The sequence below is a fragment of the Taeniopygia guttata genome, chromosome 5, assembly GCF_048771995.1.
Source record: "Taeniopygia guttata chromosome 5, bTaeGut7.mat, whole genome shotgun sequence".
Lineage (NCBI taxonomy): Eukaryota > Metazoa > Chordata > Aves > Passeriformes > Estrildidae > Taeniopygia > Taeniopygia guttata.
In genome coordinates this window covers 11,500,214-11,525,232 of record NC_133030.1, presented here as the reverse complement: position 1 = coordinate 11,525,232, position 25,019 = coordinate 11,500,214, and the positions used below count along the sequence as shown (strand labels likewise).

Here is a 25,019-nt window from a genome sequence, read left to right as displayed (position 1 = left end):
CCCGGCGGGCCAGAGCGGCCCTGCGTGCCCACTTCCCGGAAGTGGCGGCGGCGGCGGCGGAGAGGCCGCGCTCTCCGTTCCCCCCCGGTTTCCCCCGCGCCCCCCCCGGGACCTCCCGGTGCCCCCAGCATGTCCTACAACTACGTGGTGACGGCGCAGAAGCCGACGGCCGTCAATGGCTGCGTCACCGGTACCGCGGGGCGGGCGGTGACGGGAGCGCCGTGTTTAGGGGAGCGTGGGAGGGCGATTGTGGGGTACCGGGGGGCTGGGGGTACGGCGGGCACGGGGGGATGGAGGTGCCGGGGGGAGCTGGGGGTCCCCGGGGGGGTTTTGGGGCACAGAGAAGGGATCGGGAGTACCGGGAGGGTTTTGGAGTTCACGAGTGTGTTTTGGAGTACGAGTGGGTTTGGGGGTACCGGGGTTTTGGTTTACCGCGGGGTTTTGGGGTACCGGAGGGTTTGGGGATACTGAGGGATTTTAGGGTAAAGGAAGGATCGAAGTGCTCCTGAAATCCATAACAGGAGTGAGAAGAAGTGGGACTTGGGGAAGCTACGGGAGCCCCAAGAGCCCTGGGAGTGCTGGGCATGGTGGGAAGAGACTCCAGGAATGAGGATTCTTGAAGAAAGACAGTGGGAAGAGCATTTCTGCAGAAAAACAAGGAGGGCAGGCTGAGGGAAAGCACTTGCTGAGAGCGTTTAGCACCGTGGAAGGAAGCTGCTGGGATTTTGGGATGCTCCAGGGAGGCTGTGGAAGTGCAGCCTGGCACCCCGAGGTGCCAGCTGATCCCTCCTCTGGGATTCCTTCCCTCTTTTCCCAGGACATTTCACCTCTGCGGAGGACCTGAACCTACTGATTGCCAAAAACACCCGGCTGGAGATTTACGTCGTGACAGCCGAGGGGCTCCGGCCCGTCAAGGAAGTGGGAATGTATGGAAAAACCGCCGTCATGGAGCTCTTCCGCCCCAAGGTGGGTGCTGGCAGAGCAGGGATGCAGCTGTGCCCACCTGGGCGGGGTGGCATGGGAACGTCCACCCCTGGAATTTTGCATTGACCGGGTTTTTTTCGGGCAGGGGGAGAGCAAGGATTTGCTGTTCATCCTGACGGCCAAGTACAACGCCTGCATCCTGGAATACAAGCAGAACGGGGATAGCATCGACATCATCACCCGGGCCCATGGAAACGTGCAGGTGAGAGGGAGTGCAGCACCTGGGATGGGAATTCCCTTCCCTAGGGATGGTTTTGCCTTCCTGGTGCAGCAGGGTGTTGGACTTCTGTTGTTCTGTTGGTGGTTCCTTGCCGGCTGCTGGATTTGGGATGGGTCACAGGATGTTTCCAGAGTTAGTCTTGGTCTCTGGAACGATTCATGGAATTCTGGGAATGGGTTGGAAATTCTGGTTCGGGTTGGAAAAGAGACATTAAAGCTCATCCAGTTCCCTTCTATGGGCAGGGACACCTTGTGCTATCCTTGGTTGCTCCAAGACCCATCCATCCTGGCCTGAACACTTCCAGGGATGGGGCAGCCACCATTTCTCAGGGAAATCCATCCCAGGGCCTCATTACCCTCACAGAGAAGGATTTCTTCCCAATATCTCATCTAAATCAGCACATGGAATCCTGGAATGGTGTGGGATGGACAGAACTTATAGATCATCTCATTCCACCTCTTGCCATGGACACCCTCCACTAGACCAGGATGCTTCAATTTGTGTCCATGTGGATTCAATATATTCTTGGGAGACCTTGTGGAATAACAAATTTAAGAAAAATTAAAGCCTAAACTCATTGTAAGGCTGAATTTTACCTGGAAAATGAGTCCTGTGGGAATTTGTGTGGGAGCTCTGCCAGGTGGGGCAGTTGGAAAGGCATCTCCTTCTTAGGCTTGGTGGCTTCCCAGCTGGAATTCTCAAGCCTGTTGGGAAGTGTGCAAGGAGCCATTCCTCACCTAAGGGCTTACTTACTTACTCCTGGTCCTGTTTTTCAGGAATATTGTCCTGGCACTAATCACTTTTTTCTTTCCTCTCTCTCTGGAATTCTCCCTCAGGATCGCATCGGGCGCCCCTCGGAGACCGGGATCATCGGCATCATCGATCCTGAGTGCCGGATGATCGGGCTGCGGCTCTATGATGGCCTCTTCAAGGTCATCCCCCTGGATCGGGATAACAAGGAATTAAAGGCCTTCAACATCCGCCTGGAAGAGCTCCAGGTCATCGACGTGAAATTCCTTTACGGCTGCCAAGCTCCCACCATCTGCTTCGTCTACCAGGTGCCTGCTTATCCATGGATAGCCCAGGTGGAGCCAAGGGCTCCCAAGGTTTTTCAAAGGCTTTTTGGAAGGCAGAATGAGGGATGATTCCAGTTCCTCCAGGTCCTTGTTCTTCCATACTGCCTTTTTCCAACTCTGGGAGGGAGGAAGCAATGCTTTCCCACACTTTCCCACAGGATTCTTGGGCAGCTCTGCCTTGGATGGGAATTTTCCTTGTTAGGGATCTCTCCAGCAAGATCCACAACCAATTGTTTCCCATAGCGAGACTTGAGCCTTTCCTTAAAAAACAAGGCAGTGGCCTGCTTGGTATTTTTGGGAGGTGATTCCAGGTGTGTAAAGAGGATTCATAACCTCTCCCATCACCTGGCTCCTTATGGAGGGAGCATTCCAGGTCTTCTCTGGATGCTGTTTTGATCCAAAGAGCCTTTGCTGTTCTGACTGAGCAAGGGATTAGCTTTCCTTTGTTAAATTCCAGGCTATCCCGAGCTCAGCTGAAATCCCATGCTCCATTATTCCTTGTTTGGGCACTGCTGGATCCCCCCAAACTTCCTGAAGGGAGGAAACCACTTTGTCATCACATACCTGGAGTTTGGGGGAACAGTTGGAAAAGTGCTTTTCCAACTTTAGGGTTCCACGATCCATGTCAAAACAACTTGAACCCTTGGAGCAGGAGCAGGGTGTCAGTTCTGAATCATAAACCTCTGGATTGTTGCAATCCCTGCCTATGGAGAGGAGAATGTTTCCAAGCTGTTTCCTCGATTCTTTCTCAATTTATTACCCATTATCCCAGGACTGGTCTGAATAGGATTGCAGCGGCTGGGATAATTTTTGGGAAGTTCTGAAACTACAGGGAAATATGATAAAAGCCCCTGAATTCCTGAATGTTTGCAAGAGCTGGAGGAGGGGGTGATACTCCATTATGCCCCTTGTTCACAGGTTGTCAGAGGAACACAGATTCCAGAATATCAGTTGTAAAACAATGGAAAAATACTTCTCAGTGTTTTCCAGCACAGGGATTTCCTCAGGGGGAAATTATATATGGAAAAATCTGGGAGAATGGTGGCATGTGGATGTGGGGGAGGATGAGGAGGTGGGAAGCCTCAGAGGCTCCCTGGAATGATGTTTTTGCAGGAGGTGAGGTGGAATCTCCCCACTTCTGGAATCTCATCCACTTTTGCTTCTCTTCCAGGACCCCCAGGGCCGCCACGTGAAGACATACGAGGTGTCCCTGCGGGAGAAGGAATTCAACAAAGGCCCTTGGAAGCAGGAAAATGTGGAGGCCGAAGCCTCCATGGTCATCGCAGGTTGGGCCTTTTTTGTAAAAGATCTTCCCATGTTTTTCCAGGCTGGATGGCTCCTTTTTTCCAGGCAGGTTGTCTCATGTTTGTTGTGCGTCCTGCAGTGCCGGAGCCCTTCGGAGGCGCCATTATCATCGGGCAGGAATCCATCACCTACCACAATGGGGATAAATATCTGGCTATCGCTCCTCCCATCATCAAGGTGAGGGGATCCAGGACTGCATCCTAAAAAATCTCTCCTATTCCAGGCCTTCCAGCCAGGAATTCAAGCCCCTGTTGTCCCAGGTGTGGGCTAACAGTGCCACTTACTTGGACTTCTTGAGCTTTGGCTTTCTGGTCACTGTTCCTGGGGACCGAGGGACATCCATGATCCCTGTGTGCCTCCTCTTTCTGTAGAGCTCTTGGAATTTTGTTTGGGCCCCAGGGAATGGGATTAATTAGGAATTAGTGCATGGTCTGGGCACGTTCCAGGGCAGAGCCTGGTTTCATTTCAGGCAGTGGAAAACATGGATGAGCCCCTTGGAGACTTGTTCAGAGGAGAAAAGGCTGAAAGATTTTGGGACAGCAATTGGACTTGTGGGTTTTGTGGGAATAACAGGCCACTTCCCACATTTAATTGGAGGAGGAAGCTCCAGTGGCATGGTTGAGGTCCTGCTCCAAGCTGAAAGAGGGCTGGAATTGCCATCCAAAGGTCCTTTTAAGATGGAAATAAGCACAGGCTAGAAATCTTGGGGGAAGAAATGGGAATATTGGTGCCTGAAGGTCTCAGTTCGCTCCTGGAGCTCTGGAATGGGTGGGATACTGGAACTGGGACCACATCACCCACACAGACCTTTTAGGGACCAGTTTGGGGTTGTTCCAGCGGAATCTGAGAATTCCCTGCTTTCCCTGCAGCAAAGCACCATCGTGTGCCACAACCGCGTGGATCCCAACGGATCGCGGTATTTGCTGGGAGACATGGAAGGGCGGCTCTTCATGCTGCTGCTGGAGAAGGAGGAGCAGATGGATGGCACTGTCACCCTGAAGGATCTGCGTGTGGAGCTGCTGGGAGAGGTAGGAATCGCCTGGGCCATCCCTGGCACTTGCCTGGGATTCTCCCAAGTCTGGAAAGGCTCCGTTCAGGAATGAGTGGGAATTTTGGGAGCTGGAGGTGTTGATGCTTTGCATTTGTCACAGCCCTGAACTGTTTGGAAAATTCCCTGTGGGCACTCAAACGTTCACCTCCTTCCAATTTTTTTCTCCTGGTACTTGTACTGGGAGGAGCTTGGAGTCTGTGGGGTCTGCAAAGGGATTATATCCCCTTCCATGCCCAGGGTTTTTCTGTTGGATAACAATTTAGTGGTGGAAGGTGTGTGTGTGTGCCAGGACCTTTCCATGCTACTGGTGGGTCACCTGCCTCTTCCCATTTCCCAGACATCCATTGCCGAGTGCCTGACCTACCTGGATAACGGAGTGGTGTTTGTTGGCTCCAGGCTTGGAGATTCCCAGCTCGTGAAGGTATGTGGCAGCTCCTGGTTGCGTGTTCCCACAGGACTCAATTTCCATCAAAACCTGGAAGTGTGGATACATTTTCCTGTCTCCTTGCCTGCCCCTTCCCTGTCCTGCCTCTGGAAAGACAAAAATTGATTCCAGTATTTATTCCCAGCTCAACGTGGACAGCAACGAGCAGGGATCCTACGTGGTGGCTATGGAGACCTTCACCAACCTCGGGCCCATCGTGGACATGTGCGTGGTGGACCTGGAGAGGCAAGGCCAAGGCCAGGTAACATTCCTGCTTTTCCCTCCTCACTGCTGGGAATTTTTGGCTGAGTGCGTCTATAAAATCATAGAATCCCAGAATGGTTTGGGTTGGGAGGGACCTAAAGGATCATCTCATTCCATGGGCAGGGACACTTTCCACTAGACCAGGTTGCTCTAAACCCTGTCCAGCTTGGCCTTGGTGGATCTTTCAGGTCCCTTCCAACCCAAACCATTCCAGGATTCCATGATTTAAGAATGGCTTCCCCATTTTCATGAGAAATGGGACCTCCCAGAGCAGAGTGGGAGAGCTTCCCAGCCACAGCTGGTAACGCCCATCTGCTTTTCCTCCAGCTGGTCACCTGCTCTGGGGCCTTCAAAGAGGGATCGCTGCGGATCATCCGGAATGGCATCGGGATCCATGAGCATGCCAGCATCGACCTGCCGGGAATTAAAGGTGTGGGAGGTGTTCCACAGCCTGAGGGGTGGCATGGTGGGCACAGATGAAGTTGAGATGTGGAATTGTGAGGAACTGTGGCCTCCTTGTTGCAGGATTGTGGCCATTGAGGTCGGATCCACACCGGGAGACGGACAACACCTTGGTGCTGTCATTTGTTGGCCAGACCAGGTAAAGGTGGGATGAGCCGATCCAGGCTCTCAGCCTCATGTTGGAGCAGGAATTAATGGGAATTCCCTTCCCTGCTCAGGGTGCTGATGTTGAACGGAGAGGAAGTGGAAGAAACAGAGCTCACAGGATTTGTGGATGACCAGCAGACGTTCTTCTGTGGCAACGTGGCGCATCAGCAGCTGATCCAGGTAAATCCAGCGTGAGGAAAACATGGATATGGTCTCCTGGTGCCATATGGATCGTGACATATCCAGAGTAGAAGTTGGAGTGCTTCCCTGAGCTGATGGGCTCAGCAAACAGGATCCTGGGTTCATGTTTCTAAGGGATATGGAAAGAAGGAGGTTCTTTCTTGTGCCATCTACCTTGGAAACACTGTTTTCCATGATTTTTCCTGTCTCTCTTCCCAGATCACGTCTGCATCGGTGCGACTGGTCAGCCAAGAGCCCAAATCCCTGGTGAGCGAGTGGAAAGAGCCCAATGGGAAGAACATCAGCGTTGCTTCCTGCAACAGCAACCAGGTGGTGGTGGCCGTGGGAAGAGCCTTGTACTACCTGGAAATCCGGCCCCAGGAGCTCCGGCAGATCAGGTGAGCCCACATCCTGAGGGCTCTTGGGATGCTGGGATTTGGGATCCAGGTGGACACCTGTCCTCCCTTCTTCCTCCCAGTTGCACGGAGATGGAGCACGAGGTGGCCTGCCTGGACATCACCCCCCTGGGAGACTCCAACGGGATGTCCCCGCTCTGTGCCATCGGGCTCTGGACTGACATCTCTGCCCGCATCCTGAAGCTCCCGTCCTTCGAGCTGCTGCACAAGGAGATGCTGGGAGGAGGTAGGAGCCTCCCAAGAGTGGCAGTGGTCACTGTCCATGTCCTGAGTGACCTCATCCACCCCTTTCCCTTCTTCCCACAGAGATTATCCCTCGCTCCATCCTGATGACAACCTTTGAGAGCAGCCACTACCTCCTGTGTGCCCTTGGGGATGGAGCTCTCTTCTACTTCGGCCTCAGCCTTGAGACAGGTGACCTTTTCCCTTCCTTTCCAGTTTTTTGGGAAAGATCCCCCTTGCTTTCTCAGCCTCATGCTCAGGTGGGATTGGCTGTGGGCTGGGGGATTTCTCCAGCACACTGGAGGAAGGAGATAGATTCTTAAATCAGGGGTGCGCTTACCCGCAATCTTTTTTTCCCTGAGGTGCTGTGGCATATCCCAATCCCTTTTCCCTTCGAATCCAGGCTTGCTGAGTGACAGGAAGAAGGTGACCCTGGGCACACAGCCCACAGTGTTGAGGACATTCCGCTCCTTGTCCACCACCAACGTGTTTGCCTGCTCCGACCGCCCCACCGTCATCTACAGCAGCAACCACAAGCTGGTCTTCTCCAACGTCAACCTCAAGGAGGTCAACTACATGTGCCCCCTCAATTCCGATGGATATCCCGACAGGTGAGCCTGCCACGAGTTCCTGATCCTAAGGGATATGGAGGAGAGGGAGGTACTTGCTGTTTCACCCAGTTTTCCATTATTTTTTCCCCACAAGTTTGGCCTTGGCCAACAACAGCACCCTGACCATTGGCACCATTGATGAGATCCAGAAGCTGCACATCCGCACTGTTCCCCTCTATGAGTCACCCAGGTGAGGATTCCTGGGATGAAGATTCCTGGGATCAGGGTGCTCTGCTACACAGGATAAGGGTTGGGGTAATGTTACCATCCCAGGAGCAAACAGACAGCTCTTGTTACTTCCAGAGCTTTTGGAATGGCCTTTCCTGGCTCTCCCACTGACACGGCTCTGTTGATCCCACAGGAAAATCTGCTACCAAGAGGTATCCCAGTGTTTCGGGGTGCTCTCCAGCCGGATCGAGGTACAGGATGCCAGTGGGGGCACCACAGCACTCAGACCCAGTGCCAGCACCCAGGTGAGATCCCAGGCTGGGTCACCCCTATGCTGTGGGGATCAGAATTCCTGATCCAGGTTTTCCTTGATGATCCTCATTTCCAAAGCTGTGAATCCAGTCCTGTTCCTTAGCTGCGGAAGAATGGGATGGTGGGATCTCTCCAAGGGGGTGATACAGCCACTGTACCACCTGATCTCCTTTATTTTTGGGTGCTGCTTCTTCCATATCCCATACAGGCTTCTGTGTAGTCTCCAAGGTTTTCCTTTTCCCAAGGATTCAGCTCTGGAAGCCGCAGCTCTGTGTAAACTCAGATTAACACCATCACTCAGTCCTGCAGGAGCAGGGCTTTACTTATTCTTTCCTCCAGCTGTTCTCCCATCCCTTTTCCCACTCACTGGCTACCTGAGGCTGTGCAGATATCCCAGGTAGCACTGGGATGTGACAGATTTTCCTGTTTTCCAGGCCTTGTCCAGCAGTGTGAGCACCAGCAAGCTGTTTTCCAGCAGCACAGCTCCGCACGAGACATCCTTCGGAGAGGAGGTGGAAGTGCACAACCTGTTAATCATAGACCAGCACACTTTTGAAGGTACCTGTCCCATCCCAAAATCCAGATTTTCCCATCCTGGAGAAGCCCAGGGGAGCTTCAGCCAAAGCATTTTCCTGGAGAAACATCAGCCATAAGCTTTAGGGAATACCAATTTTTGATGGCACAAGGTGGTGGGGAATAGGGGAGGGAATCTCTAGGGTGTGTCTTAAGCTTTCAGTTTAAGGACTTTGGGATCCCAATTGTTCCTACCTTTCCCACTTATTTTTTTTTTCCCAGTGCTCCATGCTCACCAATTCCTGCAAAATGAGTATGCCCTCAGCCTGGTCTCCTGCAAGCTGGGAAAGGATCCCAACACCTACTTCATTGTGGGCACTGCCATGGTGTATCCTGAGGAAGCGGAGCCCAAGCAGGGCCGGATCGTCGTCTTCCACTACTCCGATGGTAAGAACATGGTGTTGTCACCTGGAAAAATCCAGCTTTTCTTGGTGGGAGATCAGGGATGAATGAGCTCCTCAAACCCCAGAGAGCTTGTGTCACGGGAGCAGGCAGTTTTTCCCAAGGAATCTGTTGTTGGGGTCTGTATGTGCTGTGTTCCCTTTCCCCCTGTCTCCTAGAGAAACCCAAGAATCCCTCACCAGCCCTGGATTCTGAGATTTGCTTTCCATGTTGCTTGTCCCCATCAGAGGCAGTTTTTTTAGGAAGCAAAATTCAGGCCAGCTCAGCTGAACCCCTTTGACTTCCTACTCTTTGGATAAACAATCCAAGTAATGCCTGGCTTTATTCCAGGGAAGCTGCAGAGCCTGGCTGAGAAGGAGGTCAAGGGAGCTGTGTATTCCATGGTGGAATTCAACGGGAAGCTGTTAGCCAGCATCAACAGCACGGTAGGCAAGGCTCTGACATTTTTTTTAGGAGTGTACTTGTGGATCTGGATGTCAGCCAGGTGTCTGTTGCGGACCATATCCCAGCTCCCATGTGGAGAATCCCAATCCGTGTCCCATCCCACAGGTCCGCCTATACGAGTGGACAGCGGAGAAGGAATTGCGCACGGAGTGCAACCACTACAACAACATCATGGCCCTGTACCTGAAAACCAAGGGGGATTTCATCCTGGTGGGAGACCTCATGCGCTCCGTGCTGCTCCTGGCCTACAAACCCATGGAAGGGAATTTTGAGGAGGTATGGAAGCGGTGCCAGGAATCAATTCTGACCGCTCTGGGCACAGGGAATGGTGTTGGAGGGGATAAAAGGAGTTTGGCTTGATTGGATAAGGTTTGACATGGATCCCTGTGGTTTCTGGAGGGATGGATCCCTCAGTTTCTAGGGAACTGGCTGTGGGAAGAGCAGCTGGTGCCTGGTGGGTGGGAGATGCCATCTGGGATGCCTGATGTCCACTTGGAATGGAGGTTTAAATTGCTGGAGTGGCTTTGGCACAGGCTGCTCCGCACTTTCCCAGGATGTTATCCAAGTGCCACTTGGACTAGAACCATCTCCAGAAGTGCCTTTCCTGCTCAGCTGCTTCCTGGAGCAGAGAGGGACATGCTGGATCCCACCTTGCTCCTGAATATTGGTGTTGGGTGGGATGAGGATGCAGGCCAGGCCACCTGGACACAGCGTGTCCCTTCTTGGCTCCTTCCAGATTGCCCGGGATTTCAATCCAAACTGGATGAGTGCCGTGGAGATCCTGGATGATGATAATTTCTTGGGAGCAGAGAACGCTTTCAATCTGTTCGTGTGCCAGAAGGACAGGTAAACTGGTTGGGATGGATTGGGAGTGGGATGGGGCAGCACGTGCTGGGAGGGATGGGATGATGGGATGAACCTTCAGGAAAACTGAAGAATCATTCCCAGCTTTTGGGAGCAAGGGAAGTTTTAGAGTGCCCCCATCCAGGACTGAGCAGTTTTTGGGATTCTAGCGCGGCCACAACGGATGAGGAGCGGCAGCACCTGCAGGAAGTGGGATTATCCCACCTGGGAGAGTTCGTCAATGTCTTCTGCCACGGATCCCTGGTCATGCAGAACTTGGGAGAGACTTCCACGCCCACCCAGGGATCCGTGCTCTTCGGCACTGTCAATGGAATGATCGGTAAGGAGCAGGGCTGAGGATTCCCTGCAGAATCCTGGAGTGGTTTGGGTTGGAAAGCTCATCCAGCTCCACCCCCTGCCACATTCCCATGACCGTTATTCCTGTGCAGGTCTGGTGACATCCCTGTCGGAAAGCTGGTACAACCTGCTCCTGGACATGCAGAACAGGCTCAACAAAGTCATCAAGAGCGTGGGGAAGATTGAGCATTCCTTATATCCTTTAGCATTCCAGCCAGGAGCTTGTGCTGGGTTGAGTTTACCAGCTGGAGAGGGTGGGAGTGGGTTTCCATTGCCCTGAGCAAACATGGAATTAAAGATGGGAAATTTCTCTGAGACCACAGAGTTCAAGCATTAACCCAGCACTGCCATCCCACCATTAACCCTGCCCAGGGCTGGTGTTATTCCCCGTGGATTTGACTCCTTGACAGTGGCACCTGGAGATCGTTCCACACCGAACGGAAGACAGAACCAGCCACAGGATTCATCGATGGAGACTTGATTGAGAGTTTCCTGGACATCAGCAGGCCCAAGATGCAGGAAGTGGTGGCAAACCTGCAGGTGAGCTTGGGAATGTGGCCTTGGATCTTTCAAGGATCTTGCTCAGCAATCCACGCTCAGTAAACCATGGAATTGTAGTTATGGAATGGTTTGGGTTGGAAGGGAATTAAAGGCACCTCCCACTAGACCAAGTTGCTCCAAGCCTTGTTCAACTTGGCCTGGAGCACTTCCAGATATGGGGAAGCCACAGCCTCTCTGGGAAGTGTAAATCCACACCTTCCTGAATGATCTGGGAATGTTTTTTGGCACCTGCCGATGTCTCCAATGCCTTTTTCTCCCTGTGCAGATTGACGATGGAAGCGGGATGAAGAGGGAAGCCACCGTGGATGACCTGATAAAGATCGTAGAGGAGCTCACCAGGATCCATTAGCAGGACTCGGGATTGTTCCCTACCCCTACCCTCCACATGGAGCAAGGGAATCCTTCCCCAGCTGTGCCCAACACTGCCAGCAGCGGCCAGAGGGGGATGGAATCTCACAGGGCAAGCAGATTGTTAGGAATTTGGGGAGGTGTCAGTCATCTCCTGCTGGGATTCATGGATTCTACGGAATTGGCTGGGCCCAGAACTGTCCCTTTCCTTGGGTGATCCACTGGGATTTGATGCCCTCGCCTCGATTCCCTTTTCCCTGGTGTCCTTAGGTATTTTGTTACTTTTTTTGGCTTTTGGTTTTGCTTTTGATCCTGTTTTGTTGGGGTTTTTTTGGTTTTTTTTTTTTGATTCCTTGTGGTTTTTTGGGAGAGGAATCAAAGCTCTAGGAGCAGCCAAGGCTGGAGCCGAGCAGAATAACTCTCTCACCATAGGATCCATGCCTTGCTCAGGGAGGGAAGTTCTGGGAAGTTTAAGCTGTTGCTGATTTCTGAGTTTTACCAAATAAAGTAGTCCAAGAGGAAATACCTGTGTCCTGAGGAATGATGATACCCGTGTCCGAGGCTCTGAGATCTTAGGGACACCTGTTTTCCATATGCATTTTTCTGGCTTTTCTTGGATTTGTAAGAAATTTTAGTTCCTTGCCTGGTTGCCAGTGTCACTGTGAGTGCCTTGAGAGGCAGATTGTAATGGAATTTTTTGGGAAAGCTGGATTTTCCAGCCTCTGGCTGCTTATTAATAGTTCTCATGGTCTCCCACCTCCTTCACATCTCTCATGGAATTTGGGGGTTATCCTGGATCTTTCCATGTTCTCCCCATCCTGGATCTCCCCTGTAGCCCCTGGTTAAGTGCCCCCCAAGTCCCATTCCATGCAGGTTTTTCCCAAATCCTTCCCTCCCAGAGACAGCTCGTGCTGGAATCATCCCTGGGTCCTGCTTCCATCCCATATTTCAGAGGAGACCACAGGGACAAGGCTATATTTGGACATCTCTTCTGAGAGCTGGGGGAGCAGGCAGTGACCTTGGACTCTGTGCTGCTGCTCTTGTTACCTCGGGCTCTGTTTACCTGCCTGGAGCAGCCTGTTCCCAAATTGTGGGAGGCCCAGGGAGCGCCACAGCCTGGATCCTGGAAGCGCTCTCCTTTTCCCACCAAAACTGGGGGTGGTGGTGCCAATGCAATGTTGGCACCCTGCTTTTTCTGGGATAAAACTGCTGCTGGCTAGGGCTGGATCATTGTTTATCCACTGCCACTGGAGCTGCCTCCCAGGGATTTGTAATCACATTCCCTTAGGACAGGAGCTTCTCATGGCTGCATTGGGTTCCTAAAAAACTGGCAGGACCCCCCCCCTCCCCCAATACCGTGGTTTTCATTTGGAGGGGGGCTGTGTCTTGCCTGGGTGATCGCAACCTTTGGGCAGGATTTTGTGGGGAGAAATCCATGCTGGATTGGGAATTCTGGAGGCTGCAGTGCCTTTTGCTCCATGGGATCAATCATTTACCTGCCTCTGACCTTTGCTTCATTCCCTGCCCTGGGATGGGGGCACGGGGCTGGGGGGAATCTGGGGGGTCACCGGAATGGGGTGTCCCGCAGCATCCCTTTCTCTCCTGGATGCATCCCACCATCCTTGGCCCCTTTCTCCGCCGCGTGGGTCCCCGTGCAGGGCTGGGAAGGCGGCCCAGCGCCTCCAGGAGAAGGAGGAGGAGGAGGAGGGGTGGGGAGAGGCCATGCCGGCTCTTTGCCAGATGTGGGAAAGGAGAGAAGGGGGGACGCCTTTCCCGCTGCTTCCCAAACCTAGGGGGGACCCCGCTCCCCGACGCGCAGCCAGGGTAGGAATGGCCGGGATGCCACCACCCGTCCCAGCTGAACGGGACAACCTCGGGGTGAACCCAGGCCCCCGGTGTGGGTTTGGGGGGGTGGGTAGGTGCCGCTGGCGACCCCCCCCGCTCTCGCCCCCCTCCAATCCCGCATTGTTCCCGGCTCGGCGGGAGGAGGAGGAGCAGGGCCAAGGGCCAGCGGGAAGGCAGGCGGGAAGGCGGGCGCCGGGACGTGCTGGAGCCGCCTGTCATGTTGGTGGAGCTGCTCTTCCAGGCTGCCTGTGTGTCCCTGTTCCTCTCCAGCGGCCAGGGCAGGGTGTATCCCACGAGGAAGAAGCCGGCCAGCTTTGCCGTGGAGAGGTAGCTGGATTCCCAACTTTTCCTTCTCCCTCTTCCAGCTACACCTGGGATGGACAGCCTGCCGAGCTCCGGCTACCCCTGCCTCCAGCTGCAGGAGGGCTTGGCCAGAGGGGTCCCAGCTGGAGGGGCTGGCACCCCACGATTCCCTCCCTCTTCCCGGGTCCAGGGGAGCGTGACACTGCTCCCTGCATCCCTGTCCTTCTTCCCCCATCCCTGTCCTTCTCCCCACATCCCTGTCTTGCTCCCCGTGTCCCTGTCCAGCCGGGGGACGCTTCTCTCGTCACCACGTGCTGGGATGTTCTGGATGGCTGGGAAGTGGTTGTCCCCTCTCTGTCCCACCTTCCTTATCCTACCTTCCTCTGATCCGTGCCATGCTCTGCTTCCTGCTCCACGGGCACATCCTGACTGCTCCGGCTGTCCCCCTCTCCTCCTCTCCTCACATTCCTGGGACCTTTGCTCCCTGCAGGGGGCTCAGGACAGGGTGGCCTCAGGCTCTGGTGTCCCACAGGCGTCGCGTGGGGCCCCACGTCTGCTTCCTAGGCTCCGGCAGCGGATGTTGTCCCGGCTGGATGCTGTCCCCCGGCAGCGGGAAGTGCACCCTGCGTGAGTACGGGAGTCTGGGGGGCTTGTGGGGTTCCTGTTCCCATTCCCAGAGCTCCTGTTCCCATTCCCACAGCGCTCTGCTCCTTCGGCTGCGGTGGTGGTTCCTGCATCGCTCCCAACCTTTGCATGTGCCCGGATGGAGAGCAGGGAATCACCTGCCCAGGTACTGAGAGAAGTGGCTATGCCGGATGCCCTTCCCTTTCCACACCATGAATCCCGAGGGATGGAGATGGCCAGGAACCCATGGGCACTTTCCCCAACCCTCTTCCCCCTCCATGCCACAAATCCCAGCAGATGGAGGTGACCGTGACTCCTTGTCACCTCTCTCTGGCACTGTCCCCATCCCTGGGGGATCCATGGAGTGGGATGGGAAGCGGGTGGTCCTGGGGTGGCATGGGTACCCTGTGGATGCCATGTCCGTGTTCCAGAACCGCCGGGAACTTGCGGAGAGTACGGCTGCGACCTGTCCTGTAACCACGGCGGCTGCCAGGAGGTCGCCCGCGTGTGTCCCGTTGGCTTCTCCATGGCCGAGACGGCCAACGGCGTCCGCTGCACCGGTGAGTGGGACTGGTATATCCTGGTGGGAGTGGGCATCCCAGTGGTGCCCACAGCCCAAATCTGACTGTTCCCTGTGTCCCCCTAGACATCGATGAGTGCCAGAGCGCAGCCTGCGAGGGGACGTGCGTGAACACGGAGGGCGGCTTCGCCTGCGAGTGCGGAGCTGGCCGGGAGCTCTCTGCTGACCGCCGCAGCTGCCGGGGTGCGTGGGGTCCCAGGGGGTGGCTGGGGCTCCCGAGGGATCCTGACCCTCATCCCAACCCCCAGACACGGATGAATGCCAGGCCACGCCGTGCCAGCACCGCTGCGAGAACAGCGTGGGCAGCTACCGCTGCTCCTGCCGGCCCGGATACCACCTCCACGGGAATCGGCATTCCTGCGTGGGTGAGCACCAGGATAGGGCTCTTCCCATTAGTCCCGGGGGATGGAGGTGGCTGTGAGACCCTGAGCACTGTGCCACACCCCCTTCCCTCTCCACACCATGAATCCCAAGGGATGGAGGTGTCCATCAGCCCATGACCACAGTGCTGCCACCTCATCCTCCTCCCTGTGTGGGCCACGCTGAGGACACATCCTGGTGCTCCTCCTTGGGCCACATCCCAGGGTGCAGCACCTCGGGCCTCACTCCCTTGTCCCACAGATGTGGACGAGTGCCGGCGGCCTGGCACGCGCCGCTCCTGCCAGCACAGCTGCCACAACATTCCCGGCAGCTTCCGCTGCTCCTGCCGCCCCGGATACCGGCTCAGCGCGGACAGGGTGTCCTGCGAAGGTATCTGTGTCCTTCTCCTGGCTGGAGGAACAGAGTGGGATGCTCCCATCTCTCTGCCTGCCCAAATGATGTCTCTGCCTTCCTGATTTCCTTCCTAGGGTACCCCAAATCTATCCTGGCCCCGTCGCCCATCCTGCAATCCCTGCAGCATCCACCCACCCTTGTCTTGCTTCCTCCTGGTTCCCACCTGCTCCCAAGGGGCTCCCCCTCTCCCCTCCTCCCTGTGGCAGCTCCTGGTACCCAATTCCCTCCCTCCTCCCCATCCCTGTCCCCTGAGCCGTCCCCACGTGCCATGGGAGCCCCCGGAACCTCCATCCCACCATCCCATCGTTGCTGGCACCGGGGGATCTCTCGGGAGCCTGGCAGTCGCTGGACAGAACCAGGCTGCCAGAGCTGCACCTGCCAGGTGAGCATCCCATCCTCCCACCCCTTCCCATGGCACCATCCCGACCTGGGATGAGCCACCACGTGTCCTGGCAGGGGGGACGAGTCCTCTGTGACACCGTGAGCTGCTCCGTTCCCTGCTCCCACCCGCTTCCCGCTCCGGCTGGGGGTTGCTGCCCCACCTGCACGGGTGAGTCCCAACCCCTTGATGCCCCCAATTCCCAGGATGGCCCCCCTTGAATTCCCAGGGGGATGCCCCTGACCCCCATGGCTTGCAGGGTGTCTGCACGAGGGGGTGGCCAGGGCTGAGGGCGATGTCTTCTCCCCATCCGATGGGAATTGCACCATCTGCATCTGCTTGGTGAGCTGGACTGGGATGGCAGAATGCCCCCTCATCCCTGGGAACCTCCCAGCCCTGGAGACACTTATCCCTAGGAACCCTCATCCTGCATCCTGGCTCAACCATGGATTTGGGATGCCCTGGAGAGGATGACACCCTCCCATCATCCCTCCATGGGGAATCAGGGTCCTCTTTCCCAGCCCCACACTCCCCTCCACAGGCTGGGAATGTCTCCTGCCTCTTCCCAGAATGCCCCCCAGGATCCTGCCTCAGCCCCTCTCCGGCTGACTGCTGCTCCTGCAATCCAGGTGATCCCAAGACCCCTAGTCTGGGGGTGTGAGGACCCCCGGCCTGGGCTGGGGGTTAGGGAAGAGCTGTGCTTGGCTCTCCAGCACCGCTCCTTCCCCTTTTCCCAGAAAAGTGCAATTTCCGGGGCCGCACATATGCGCACGGAGCCCGGTTCAGCCTGGATGGGGACGACTGCACCACCTGTGTCTGCCAGGTGAGTCCTGGATGTCCCCAGGGATGAGGATCCCCAAAGCTGGGAGTTCCCCAGGGATGAGGATCCCCAGGGATACTCCAGTGCTTCCCAGCACCTGCTGGGTGCATCCCAGCTTTGCTCAGGGCTGATGGTAGGGACGGCAGGTGACCCATTCCCCTGTTCCCAGGGAGGAGAGGTGGAATGTTCCTTCACTCCCTGCCCCATGCTGGATTGTCCCCAGCACCAGCGGCACCTGGGTCCCGGGCAGTGCTGCTCCACCTGCCGGGACCCTCCAGCCCCTGCCGGTGAGTCGGGATGAGGGACACAGCTGGGAATGGGCAGGGAGGGACAGGGAGAGGGAGAAAAGCTGGGGGAAATGGGAATGACATGGTATGGGAAGAACAGCCAGGACAGAGGATGTGGGGGATCCTTGGGGTTGGGGAAAGTGGGATTTTGGGACATTTGGGGATGGGATGTAGGGAAGGGCAGGGTGGGATGAGGAGGGACAGCTGGAAACTGAAGGTGGGGTGTAGGGGACACAGGTGGGATGTGGGGGTACTTGATGATAGGAAGAGTGGGAGATGAGGAATACCTAGGAACAGGAAGAGTGGAATATAGGGAACCCCTGGGGACAGGAAGGGTAGGTTTTACAGGACAGCTGGGAACAGGGATCCTACCCAGGTTGCTTCCTGGATGACAACGGTGTGGAGTTTCCCGTTGGACAGATCTGGTCTCCGGGCGATCCCTGTGAGTTATGCATCTGCCAGGTGAATGAGAACCTGCTCTGCTTAATTCCCTCTTCTCTATCCCTGCCCCAGTGCACGGCTCCTGCTCCATTCCTGCCCTCAGGATGCCCGTGGCCTGGCAGGCCCCAAATCCCCCAAATCCGGTGGGTTTGGGAATCCCGAGGTGTCTGTCAGGGTGTTCCCTCCTGCAGGCAGACGGCTCCGTGAGCTGCCAGCGCACGGATTGTGTGGAGACGTGTCCTTATCCCATCCGCATTCCCGGGCAGTGCTGCCCCGACTGCTCTGCAGGTAAGGCACGCCCGGAATTCCGGGATTCGGAGCCGCCCGGGGACCGCCTGAGCCCCTCTCCCCACAGGCTGCACCTACATGGGGAGGATCTTTTCCAACAACGAGACCTTCCCGTCGGCGCTGGATCCCTGCCTGAGCTGCATCTGCCTGGTGAGGGCTGGGCCGGGCATTCCCAGAGGATTTGCAGCTCCTGCCCCGTGGGCTGAAGCCCGGTTTTTGGCTCCGTTGCAGGGAAAAGCTCCGGGGGCGCTCCGGGGTTCCTAATGCCCGGCCCTCGGGGGTCTCTCCCGTCTCTCGCAGCTGGGCTCGGTGGCCTGCTCGCCTCTGGAATGTGCCATCGTGTGCTCCTACCCCTTCCACCCCGAGGGTCGGTGCTGCCCCATCTGTGAGGGTACGAGCTCAGGCGGGTTCCCAAAATCCTCCTGAACCCCCCAAAATCTCCCCGAGGCCCCTAAAACCCCCTCTGGACCTTGGTGCCTGCAGACTGCAACTACCAGGGCAGGAAGGTGGAGAACGGCCAGAGCTTCATTCCCGAGGGACAGCCCTGTACCCGCTGCACCTGCCAGGTGAGACCTCCTGTCCATTCCCATGGGATGCCCGTGTCCATGGTGCCTGTGCCAGTGTCATTGGATCCCAGCAAGGGCTGGCAGATCCCTGTTTTTCCAGCTTGGAGAGGTGAGCTGTGAGGAGAGGCCGTGCCCCCACTCCTGCTCTGAGCCCCACACACTGCCTGTGGGTTGCTGCCCATCCTGCCCAGGTAATGGGATCCCTGGATCCATCCCCAGGCACTTGGATGTGCCCTCTCCAGACTGGGGGTCCTGGGAAAGAGGTGGGTGCTGACCAAAATCCTCCCTCCGTCAGCCACAGACATCCGGCTCCTGCTGCAGGGCAGTGACCTGTCCCCATCCTCGTCCCCATCCTCATCCCCATCCTCATCCCAGTCCCCATCCTCACCTCCATTCTCATCCCAGTCCCCAGCCCCTGAGGATTCACCCCCTGGCACCCCTCAACACCGCCGCTACCGCCTGGCCCAGCTCCTGCTTCCCACCACGCTCCCCCTCAGCCCCTCTCCAGGGATTTGGGGTGCTGGGAAGCCCCCTCTGACCACTCCAAGTCCCTCTGGATACCCCTTGGCACCCGCTGTGTCCCCCGACCCCCTCTGTGAGGCCACAGCCCCCCCCGATCCCACGGGCAGCCCTGAGGTTCAGGGATCCCCCGGGAATGAGGATCCCTCTGCGGTGCCATCGGACAGCCCCGGGTTCCAGGTGCCAGGTGTGCCTGGAACGCCATGAGGAGGAGAAGGAGGATGAAGGAAAGGAGGAAAAGGGGGTCTGCAGGACCAGCAGGCCTGGCCCTGGGGAGGGAGCAGCTGTCCCCCTGCCACCAATAAAGTCACTCTGGTATTTATTCCCTGTCCCCTCATCCCTGCACCCACCAGCACGTGGAGCCCTGGGGCTTGTTCTCTGGGAATTTTGGGATGAGTGGCTTTCCAGGATGATGAGGGCAGTGCTGGAGGTGTTCAGCCCCCTCACCCTGAGTGGGGTTTGGGGACAGGAGGGATATATCCTGCCCCAGGTCCCCAAGGCTGGGAGCTCCTCAGGGATGAGCAGAGCCATGTCCAGGCTCCCATCCTCGGGGCACAGGGACATCCTTGGTGGGTGCAGCTGAGGGTGGCAGCAGGGACACAGCACATTCCCAGGGATGTGTTGGCCTTTCTCAGAGAGACACGGCACGGGGGGGCTTCTCCACACCTTTATTGTCCTCGGTGGTGGCAGGAGCACCGGGAAAGGGACAAGCCCTGCCAGCCACCGAGTTGGGAACACCTGGGATTCCCATCCCAGCTCAGGGCAGCCGGGACAGCCCCACCTTGTTGTTGGCCCTGTCAAAGATGACGTAATACTCCCGGATAAAGACATCCCCCAGGATCCAGAGCTCGCCTTCCTCCGTGGGTGCATCCATGCCTTGCAATCCCAGGGTGCAGTACCCATTATTCTGCTCCAAGGACATGGAAGGGGGTGGTCACCAGCTGTTGGATCCCTCCCTCTATCCCCACAAACCCATTCCCAGTGGGATGCTCACCCTTAACACGTAGGCTCTAGGTGGCACTGGGAATTTTCTGCCATTGATATGGAAGATGAGGTTGGGAAGGCTGCTGATGGCCTCACAGCTGATCTAGGGAGGAGGACATGGCAGGTTAGTGGCCATTCCAGCTGGGATCAATGTCCTAAGGAGCATCCTGAGGCCTCACCTCACCACTGGAGCTGGCACCAAGGCGCCTCATGAGGGTCCGGAAGGCCCGGATAGGAACAGCCAACAGAGTGGTTCCTGTGTCCACGATGGCCTGGCATCCCGAGGAACAGGCCACCGGAGTCTCGCTGATGGAGACACTGGGAAGAGGGATGCAGGGTGAGCCTGGACTCCCCAAAACACCAACTTGAGGGAAGGGAATACTGGGAATACCTCTCCATGGTGATCTGCCAGTAGGTTTCAGCAGAGAGCGGGATCCAGGAGATGCCTTTGGTGGTGTAGTAGGGATCAATGGCACCGAAGAGGACAAAGCTCCCACCTTGGCTGTCTCTGGAAAGGGAGATCCATTCAGGGTGGTTCCCAGCCCACCAACACCTCCATTCCCACTGGAAAATGGGGCCAGTGTGAGGGAAAAGGGAGAAATCCTCAGCAGCTTTGGCTGGGATTTACCTGCTCAGGTAGACAGAAAAAAGATTCCTATCCACGAGGTCTTCCATTATCATGTTGTCAAAGACAGGGGTGGCCCCAGAGGAGGCAATGCTTGGGAATGCCAATCCCAGGATGCCGTCAAAGGGAGTGTAGTAGAAGAAATCCCCTGGCTCTGTTTCAGCCAGCCCAAAAATCTGGTGGCGGACGTTGATGCCAGCAACCTGGGAGAAAGGAGACAGGGGTGGATTGGCACAATCCCCTGGGATCCCATGGGATGAGGGGGCTGGAGCGCCTGGCCGTACATCGACAGTGTCATATCCCAGGACTCCGGTCATGCTTCCCGTGCCGTAGGCGATGAACAGGGTGTCATTGGTGCTGAGGAACGTGGAGGATTCCGCAGGATTGAAGCGGTTGTGATTCCCTGTGGGGGTGGGAAGCACAGGGATTGCCTGGGATTTGTCTCTTGGGAAAGACTGGGCAGAGCCATGTGGGACTCCCAAAGGACACATTCCAGACTCATTCCAGACACCTACTGCAGGCTGGGCTGGAGCAGAAGACCGAGGGAACCCAGAGGTTGGAGGAACCGGTGTCGAAGACCACGGTGAATTCCTGGGGTGGGGTCCCAATGGAGATGGTGCCAAAGTACTCATCCTGTTGGAATGGGATTGGGAAGGGGTTAACTGGATGGGGAAAGGAGACTGTTAAGGGGCTAATGGAAAAAGTTACAGGGATGGGGAAGGGACTAGTGTAATGGATAACAGGCCAATGGGATGGGGAAGGAGCCAATGTCCCAGTGTGCTCCCTGATCCCAGTTCCCAATCCCAGCCCCTCACATCCATGTAGTTCTCCAGAGGTTCCACAGCGATGCCTGGGAAATATTTGGCAGCCAGGTTGTAGGGATGCTGCTCCAGGTAACTCTCCAGCAATCCCTGCTCCTGCAGCCTCTGCCGCAGCGACTTCATCTTCCTCAGGGGCACCCTGTGGACAGGGACCGGGATGCATCTCCGGGATGTGCCATAGGGATCATCCCGCATCCCACATCTCTGTTTTGGGGACCCCCTGGGGCTCACCTGGTCTGGAAGCCCTGGGCCAGGCCAACCAGGGCGAGGAGCAGGAGCAGCTTCATGGTGGGAGCTCACGGAAAATGTGCCTCCGATCCCAGCCCCGCTCCTTATATCCTGGCTCCGGTGTTTGGCCGGAGGCCCCGATAAGAAAGGCAAACTGCTCCTGGGATGGTTATCAAAACGTCCTTAAGGAAGGGGAGTGGGAATGTCAAGCTGGGGGATCCCCGTATTCCTGGGGGGATTCAGGCCACAGGTATGTTGGGTGGGTGGGCACCACTCCTGGTTATTCTGTGGAAGCTGGTGGAAATGCAGGGTTGTTTGTACCCTGAACCCTCTAATTCCTTGCTGGAGGGTTTGAGCCAGACGCTTCCAGGAATGGGGCAGCCACAGCTTCCCTGGGAATTCCATTCGCAGGAGTGCCTCACCACCCTCACAAGGAAGAATTTCTTCCCAATATCCCATCTAAACCTGTCCTCTGCTAGTAGGAGCCATTCCCCCTTGTTCTGTCACTCCAGGTCCTTTTCCAAAGTCCCTCTGCAGCTCTCCTGGAGCTCCTTAAAGTGCTGGAAGAGGCTCCAAGGTCTCACCAGATCCTTCTCCTCTTGCCAAGGCTCCATGAAGAATTTTCAGGCTGCCAGGTCCAGATTTTCCATTCTGGGAATCAGCCAAGGCTTTCTCCTTTCCAGTTGCCTACAACACATCCCATCCTCCTTTCTTTTTCCTCAGGGATAATCTGATGCTCCATTCCTTTTCTCCCAACATTCCCCATCCAGGTTCTTCTTCATTTCACTCCCCCGGTGCAACCTAGCATCATATCCTCAGATTCTTCTGTCATTCTGAGCTGGGATGGGGCTGATTCCAAGGGAGGAATGCCAGCTCCAGCCTTAGGGAGCCTTTGATCTCCTCCAGGACAAGGTGACCGTTCCAGGAGCCATGGATCCAGCACGTGGTGACATGACCAAAGCCAAGTTACCCAATCCCACTCCTGTGACCTTCATCCAGAGGCATCCAGAGCTTGGCTTTGCCCCAGCTCGCCCCAGTTTTCCCCCAGTTCAGAGACTTTGGATGTGGGAAAGGAGTGACAGGAGAAGGGGAATGGCTCCCAACTGGAAAGCAGGATATTGGGAAGAACCTCTAACCTGTGAGGCTGGTGAGGCCCTGGAATGGATTTCCCAGAGAAACTGTGGCTGCCCCATTCCTGGAAGTGTCCAAAGCCAGGTTGGAGAAATCAACCTGGAATGTGACCCTGTAGATTTTGTAGTTACCAAGTTTTCCTCCTTTTTTTTTGGGCCAAAATAGTAGGGAAAACAAAAACATGAAGTTTTCCCAGACCTATTTATCCATTGAATTCCCAGAACTGCCATCCCTGGGGATAAAGATTCCCGTTTTCTCAATGGGTAAAAAACCACATTTGCCCAGTTATGGGAAATTCTAGGACAAGCTTATTGTGCTGCTGGTAAATTCCATCAAAGCAGAACAATGGATCCATCAGGGATAGATTTTTGGATGGATGATATCCACAGAAGGAAGAAGCTGTGGAATTCAGGACTGGAAAAAAAAAAAGGGGGGAATTGCTATTTAGCACTAATTAAATCCAGAATAAAATCTGGGAGGACGGAAAAATAGCCCCTTTTAGGGCATGAAATGTCTTCCTGGGAGAAAAATCCTGGATTTTCCCAACCTTGGTGGGAAATGGAGGGCATGAGATGCTGGATCCTGGAATAATCCATCCAGGTGCTGAGAGCTCACTGGATGGGAGCAGGTGGCCTCCCTGCCACAGCTTTCCTTGGCACCAGAGGGCACCACAGCGTGCAGAGATCCCAAAAACCCCCAGCTGGAAAGATGGATCTGGAAGCTTTCCCTCCTGGTTGATGCAGCCAGGGCTGGGTGAGGATTCCCAAACAATAAAACCCTCCCAGAATTTAGGCTTTTACCGGGAAAATTCAGATTTTTAATGTCATTTTGATGTGGAAAACATCCCTTGGGATGAATTTCACTTCCATGGGAATCACCCTCTGGATCAAACAGGGATTTTTCAAGCTTTTGGGGCATCAAAACTCGTTCTGACAAAACTTCCTTAATTTTATCTCGGCAGCCTCCCAAAAAATTCCCCTTATGGAGACAGATCTTTTCTTGGAAATGGACTCATGAAGTCAACTTTTCCAGGCCCTGTTCCCAGTTTTTCTTGTCCCTTCCCTAAAGGCTTTTATCACCCGGGTGCTTTATCGGAGCTGTCAGATGAAAGGAGGGAAATCTGACGCTCCCAAGGTGTCAAATTTCCGGGACTGGATTAAAAATATTTAATTAACTTATCAAGGAAGCCCAGGGATGTTGGCTGATCCTTGTAGGAATGGAATTTTGCAGAACGAGACCTCAGGCTGCTCAGGTCACCTTTTCCTACCTGCTGTGGGTGATTTTGGCTGGGATTAAGATGCCATCCAAGGGAAAAAAACATGTGGAACCATCTTTTGTGGAAATTAAGGACATTAATGAGCAGCTAATGGGAATATTCTTCCAAAACCACCTGTTTATCCCAAATTTATTTCTGGATAACACTTTTAAGTGGGTATTTTTCCATTTCTTCCATGCAAATCCGAACACAATTTTCCCCCTCCTCAAACCTTATGTTTTAATAGAAAATGTTAATTAAACATTTTCCAGCTTTTCCAGGTCTGTGGAAACTGCTCTGAAAGAAGATTGGAAAATGTTTTTTCCTTTTGGCAAGTCAAATCCCTTTGCTTTCCCATGGCACTGGGTTATCAGCCACACTGGGAACAAATTGTCCTTGATTTACCCGGAATTATTTGGGATCATATGACTCCCGTTTGTTACACAACAGCTCTAAAGTGATGGGGTCACAGGTGCCTCTCCCAGATCCCAGCACTTCTGGAACAGCTGGGTGACCTTGCCCAGACTTCCAAAGTCTCCCGAAGGAGCAGAAATCATGGAGCTCTTCCCCTACCTCATCCTTGCTTGGGTTTTGGGAATGTGGAGTTACAGGTGGAAAAGTGTATTTTGGAAAAGTTGGATTTGTGGAGCGGGTGATGGGACCGGAGCTTTCTCAGGAATATAACTGTGTCATGCCGGGAGGTATAACCAGGTATTCCAGAGGAATTTGCTTTGATCCGGCTGGAAGAACCCGACATTTTATGAATTTTTGGGATATTGCCGAGGTCTGTGTGTGCTTCCTAAACCATTTCCAACGTGGTCTTGGACACTTCCAGGTATGGGGCAAGTGCAGCTTCTCCGGGCATCTCGCTTTGCCCCTTCACAGGTTAGGATATATTCCCGATATCCAACTTAAACCCGCCCCGTGTCCATGCCAAGCCTGTCCCCCTTTCCCCATCCCTCCACGCCCTTCTCCAAATCCCTTCTCCAGCTCTCCCGGAGCCCCTGGCACCCCGGAAACACGAAGGATATTAATTCCTAGAGCAGCTACAGCTCGGGAGAGCCCCGCGGGTAGCCAAAGAGCGATTATTGATTAAAAAATGCCATTAAATTGATCCGCGCTCCCGCCCCCCCCAACATGGCGGCGCTGGGCGGAACCATCTCCCTCACGCTCGCGAAG

General features: G+C 55.3%; 3 protein-coding genes across 13 annotated transcripts; 2 read left to right on the top strand and 1 right to left on the bottom strand.

Annotated features, from left to right (window-relative positions):
* The first annotated feature begins 9 nt into the window (after positions 1 to 9).
* DDB1 (damage specific DNA binding protein 1) lies at positions 10 to 11,893 on the top strand. Its single transcript, XM_002191820.7, has 27 exons — positions 10 to 190; positions 818 to 966; positions 1,070 to 1,186; positions 2,041 to 2,262; positions 3,452 to 3,566; positions 3,665 to 3,762; positions 4,455 to 4,613; positions 4,974 to 5,057; positions 5,206 to 5,322; positions 5,652 to 5,754; positions 5,850 to 5,925; positions 6,005 to 6,113; positions 6,333 to 6,511; positions 6,592 to 6,755; positions 6,836 to 6,943; positions 7,155 to 7,362; positions 7,457 to 7,552; positions 7,724 to 7,835; positions 8,277 to 8,400; positions 8,638 to 8,802; positions 9,148 to 9,242; positions 9,367 to 9,537; positions 9,998 to 10,107; positions 10,275 to 10,444; positions 10,554 to 10,656; positions 10,878 to 11,001; positions 11,288 to 11,893. Exons 1-27 carry the CDS (start codon positions 130 to 132, stop codon positions 11,369 to 11,371), a joined length of 3,423 nt encoding a protein of 1,140 aa, XP_002191856.1. The 5' UTR covers positions 10 to 129; the 3' UTR covers positions 11,372 to 11,893.
* Positions 11,894 to 12,976: 1,083 nt separating this feature from the next.
* Positions 12,977 to 20,301, top strand: VWCE (von Willebrand factor C and EGF domains). Of its 10 annotated transcripts, XM_030273574.4 has the most exons (20): positions 12,980 to 13,542; positions 14,051 to 14,145; positions 14,219 to 14,308; positions 14,574 to 14,702; positions 14,789 to 14,905; positions 14,971 to 15,087; positions 15,344 to 15,472; positions 15,571 to 15,878; positions 15,953 to 16,046; positions 16,135 to 16,217; positions 16,417 to 16,504; positions 16,613 to 16,698; positions 16,865 to 16,982; positions 17,359 to 17,444; positions 17,615 to 17,711; positions 17,779 to 17,861; positions 18,012 to 18,102; positions 18,195 to 18,277; positions 18,378 to 18,468; positions 18,573 to 20,301. In XM_030273574.4, exons 1-20 carry the CDS (start codon positions 13,433 to 13,435, stop codon positions 19,001 to 19,003), a joined length of 2,526 nt encoding a protein of 841 aa, XP_030129434.4. In that variant the 5' UTR covers positions 12,980 to 13,432; the 3' UTR covers positions 19,004 to 20,301. The 10 variants fall into 10 exon arrangements, 7 of the variants coding, with proteins under 7 accessions (XP_072785659.1, XP_030129434.4, XP_072785662.1 ...); XM_072929558.1 differs by having other exon boundaries at positions 12,977 to 13,542; positions 14,988 to 15,087; positions 15,344 to 15,878; XM_072929559.1 differs by lacking the exon at positions 12,980 to 13,542 and having other exon boundaries at positions 13,579 to 14,145.
* LOC100231572 (pepsin A) lies at positions 19,450 to 25,010 on the bottom strand. 2 transcript variants are annotated; one of them, XM_032748589.3, is made up of 11 exons: positions 24,863 to 25,010; positions 23,853 to 23,916; positions 21,458 to 21,636; positions 21,221 to 21,365; positions 20,921 to 21,038; positions 20,690 to 20,808; positions 20,409 to 20,608; positions 20,172 to 20,288; positions 19,960 to 20,098; positions 19,791 to 19,883; positions 19,450 to 19,703 (listed from the first exon to the last, which is right to left on the bottom strand). In XM_032748589.3, exons 3-11 carry the CDS (start codon positions 21,511 to 21,513, stop codon positions 19,554 to 19,556), a joined length of 1,137 nt encoding a protein of 378 aa, XP_032604480.3. In that variant the 5' UTR covers positions 21,514 to 21,636; positions 23,853 to 23,916; positions 24,863 to 25,010; the 3' UTR covers positions 19,450 to 19,553. The 2 variants fall into 2 exon arrangements, with proteins under 2 accessions (XP_032604480.3, XP_030129447.4); XM_030273587.4 differs by having other exon boundaries at positions 21,458 to 21,614; positions 24,863 to 25,008.
* Positions 25,011 to 25,019: the final 9 nt, after the last annotated feature.

Excerpts from the sequence above, each read along its gene's own strand:
- DDB1 (XM_002191820.7), top strand. The coding sequence starts at position 130 with ATGTCCTACAACTACGTGGTGACGGCGCAGAAGCCGACGGCCGTCAAT. Across the intron at positions 967-1,069 it reads TGGAGCTCTTCCGCCCCAAG|GGGGAGAGCAAGGATTTGCT; the intron begins GTGGGTGCTGGC and ends TTTTTCGGGCAG. Across the intron at positions 3,763-4,454 it reads TCGCTCCTCCCATCATCAAG|CAAAGCACCATCGTGTGCCA; the intron begins GTGAGGGGATCC and ends CTTTCCCTGCAG.
- VWCE (XM_072929556.1), top strand. The coding sequence starts at position 13,914 with ATGCTCTGCTTCCTGCTCCACGGGCACATCCTGACTGCTCCGGCTGTC. Across the intron at positions 17,445-17,614 it reads GTGAGTTATGCATCTGCCAG|GCAGACGGCTCCGTGAGCTG; the intron begins GTGAATGAGAAC and ends TCCCTCCTGCAG. Across the intron at positions 18,103-18,194 it reads GTGCTGCCCCATCTGTGAGG|ACTGCAACTACCAGGGCAGG; the intron begins GTACGAGCTCAG and ends TGGTGCCTGCAG.
- LOC100231572 (XM_032748589.3), bottom strand. The coding sequence starts at position 21,513 with ATGAAGCTGCTCCTGCTCCTCGCCCTGGTTGGCCTGGCCCAGGGCTTC. Across the intron at positions 20,809-20,920 it reads CTGCTCCAGCCCAGCCTGCA|GGAATCACAACCGCTTCAAT; the intron begins GTAGGTGTCTGG and ends CCACCCCCACAG. Across the intron at positions 20,099-20,171 it reads TGGCAGATCACCATGGAGAG|TGTCTCCATCAGCGAGACTC; the intron begins GTATTCCCAGTA and ends CCCTCTTCCCAG.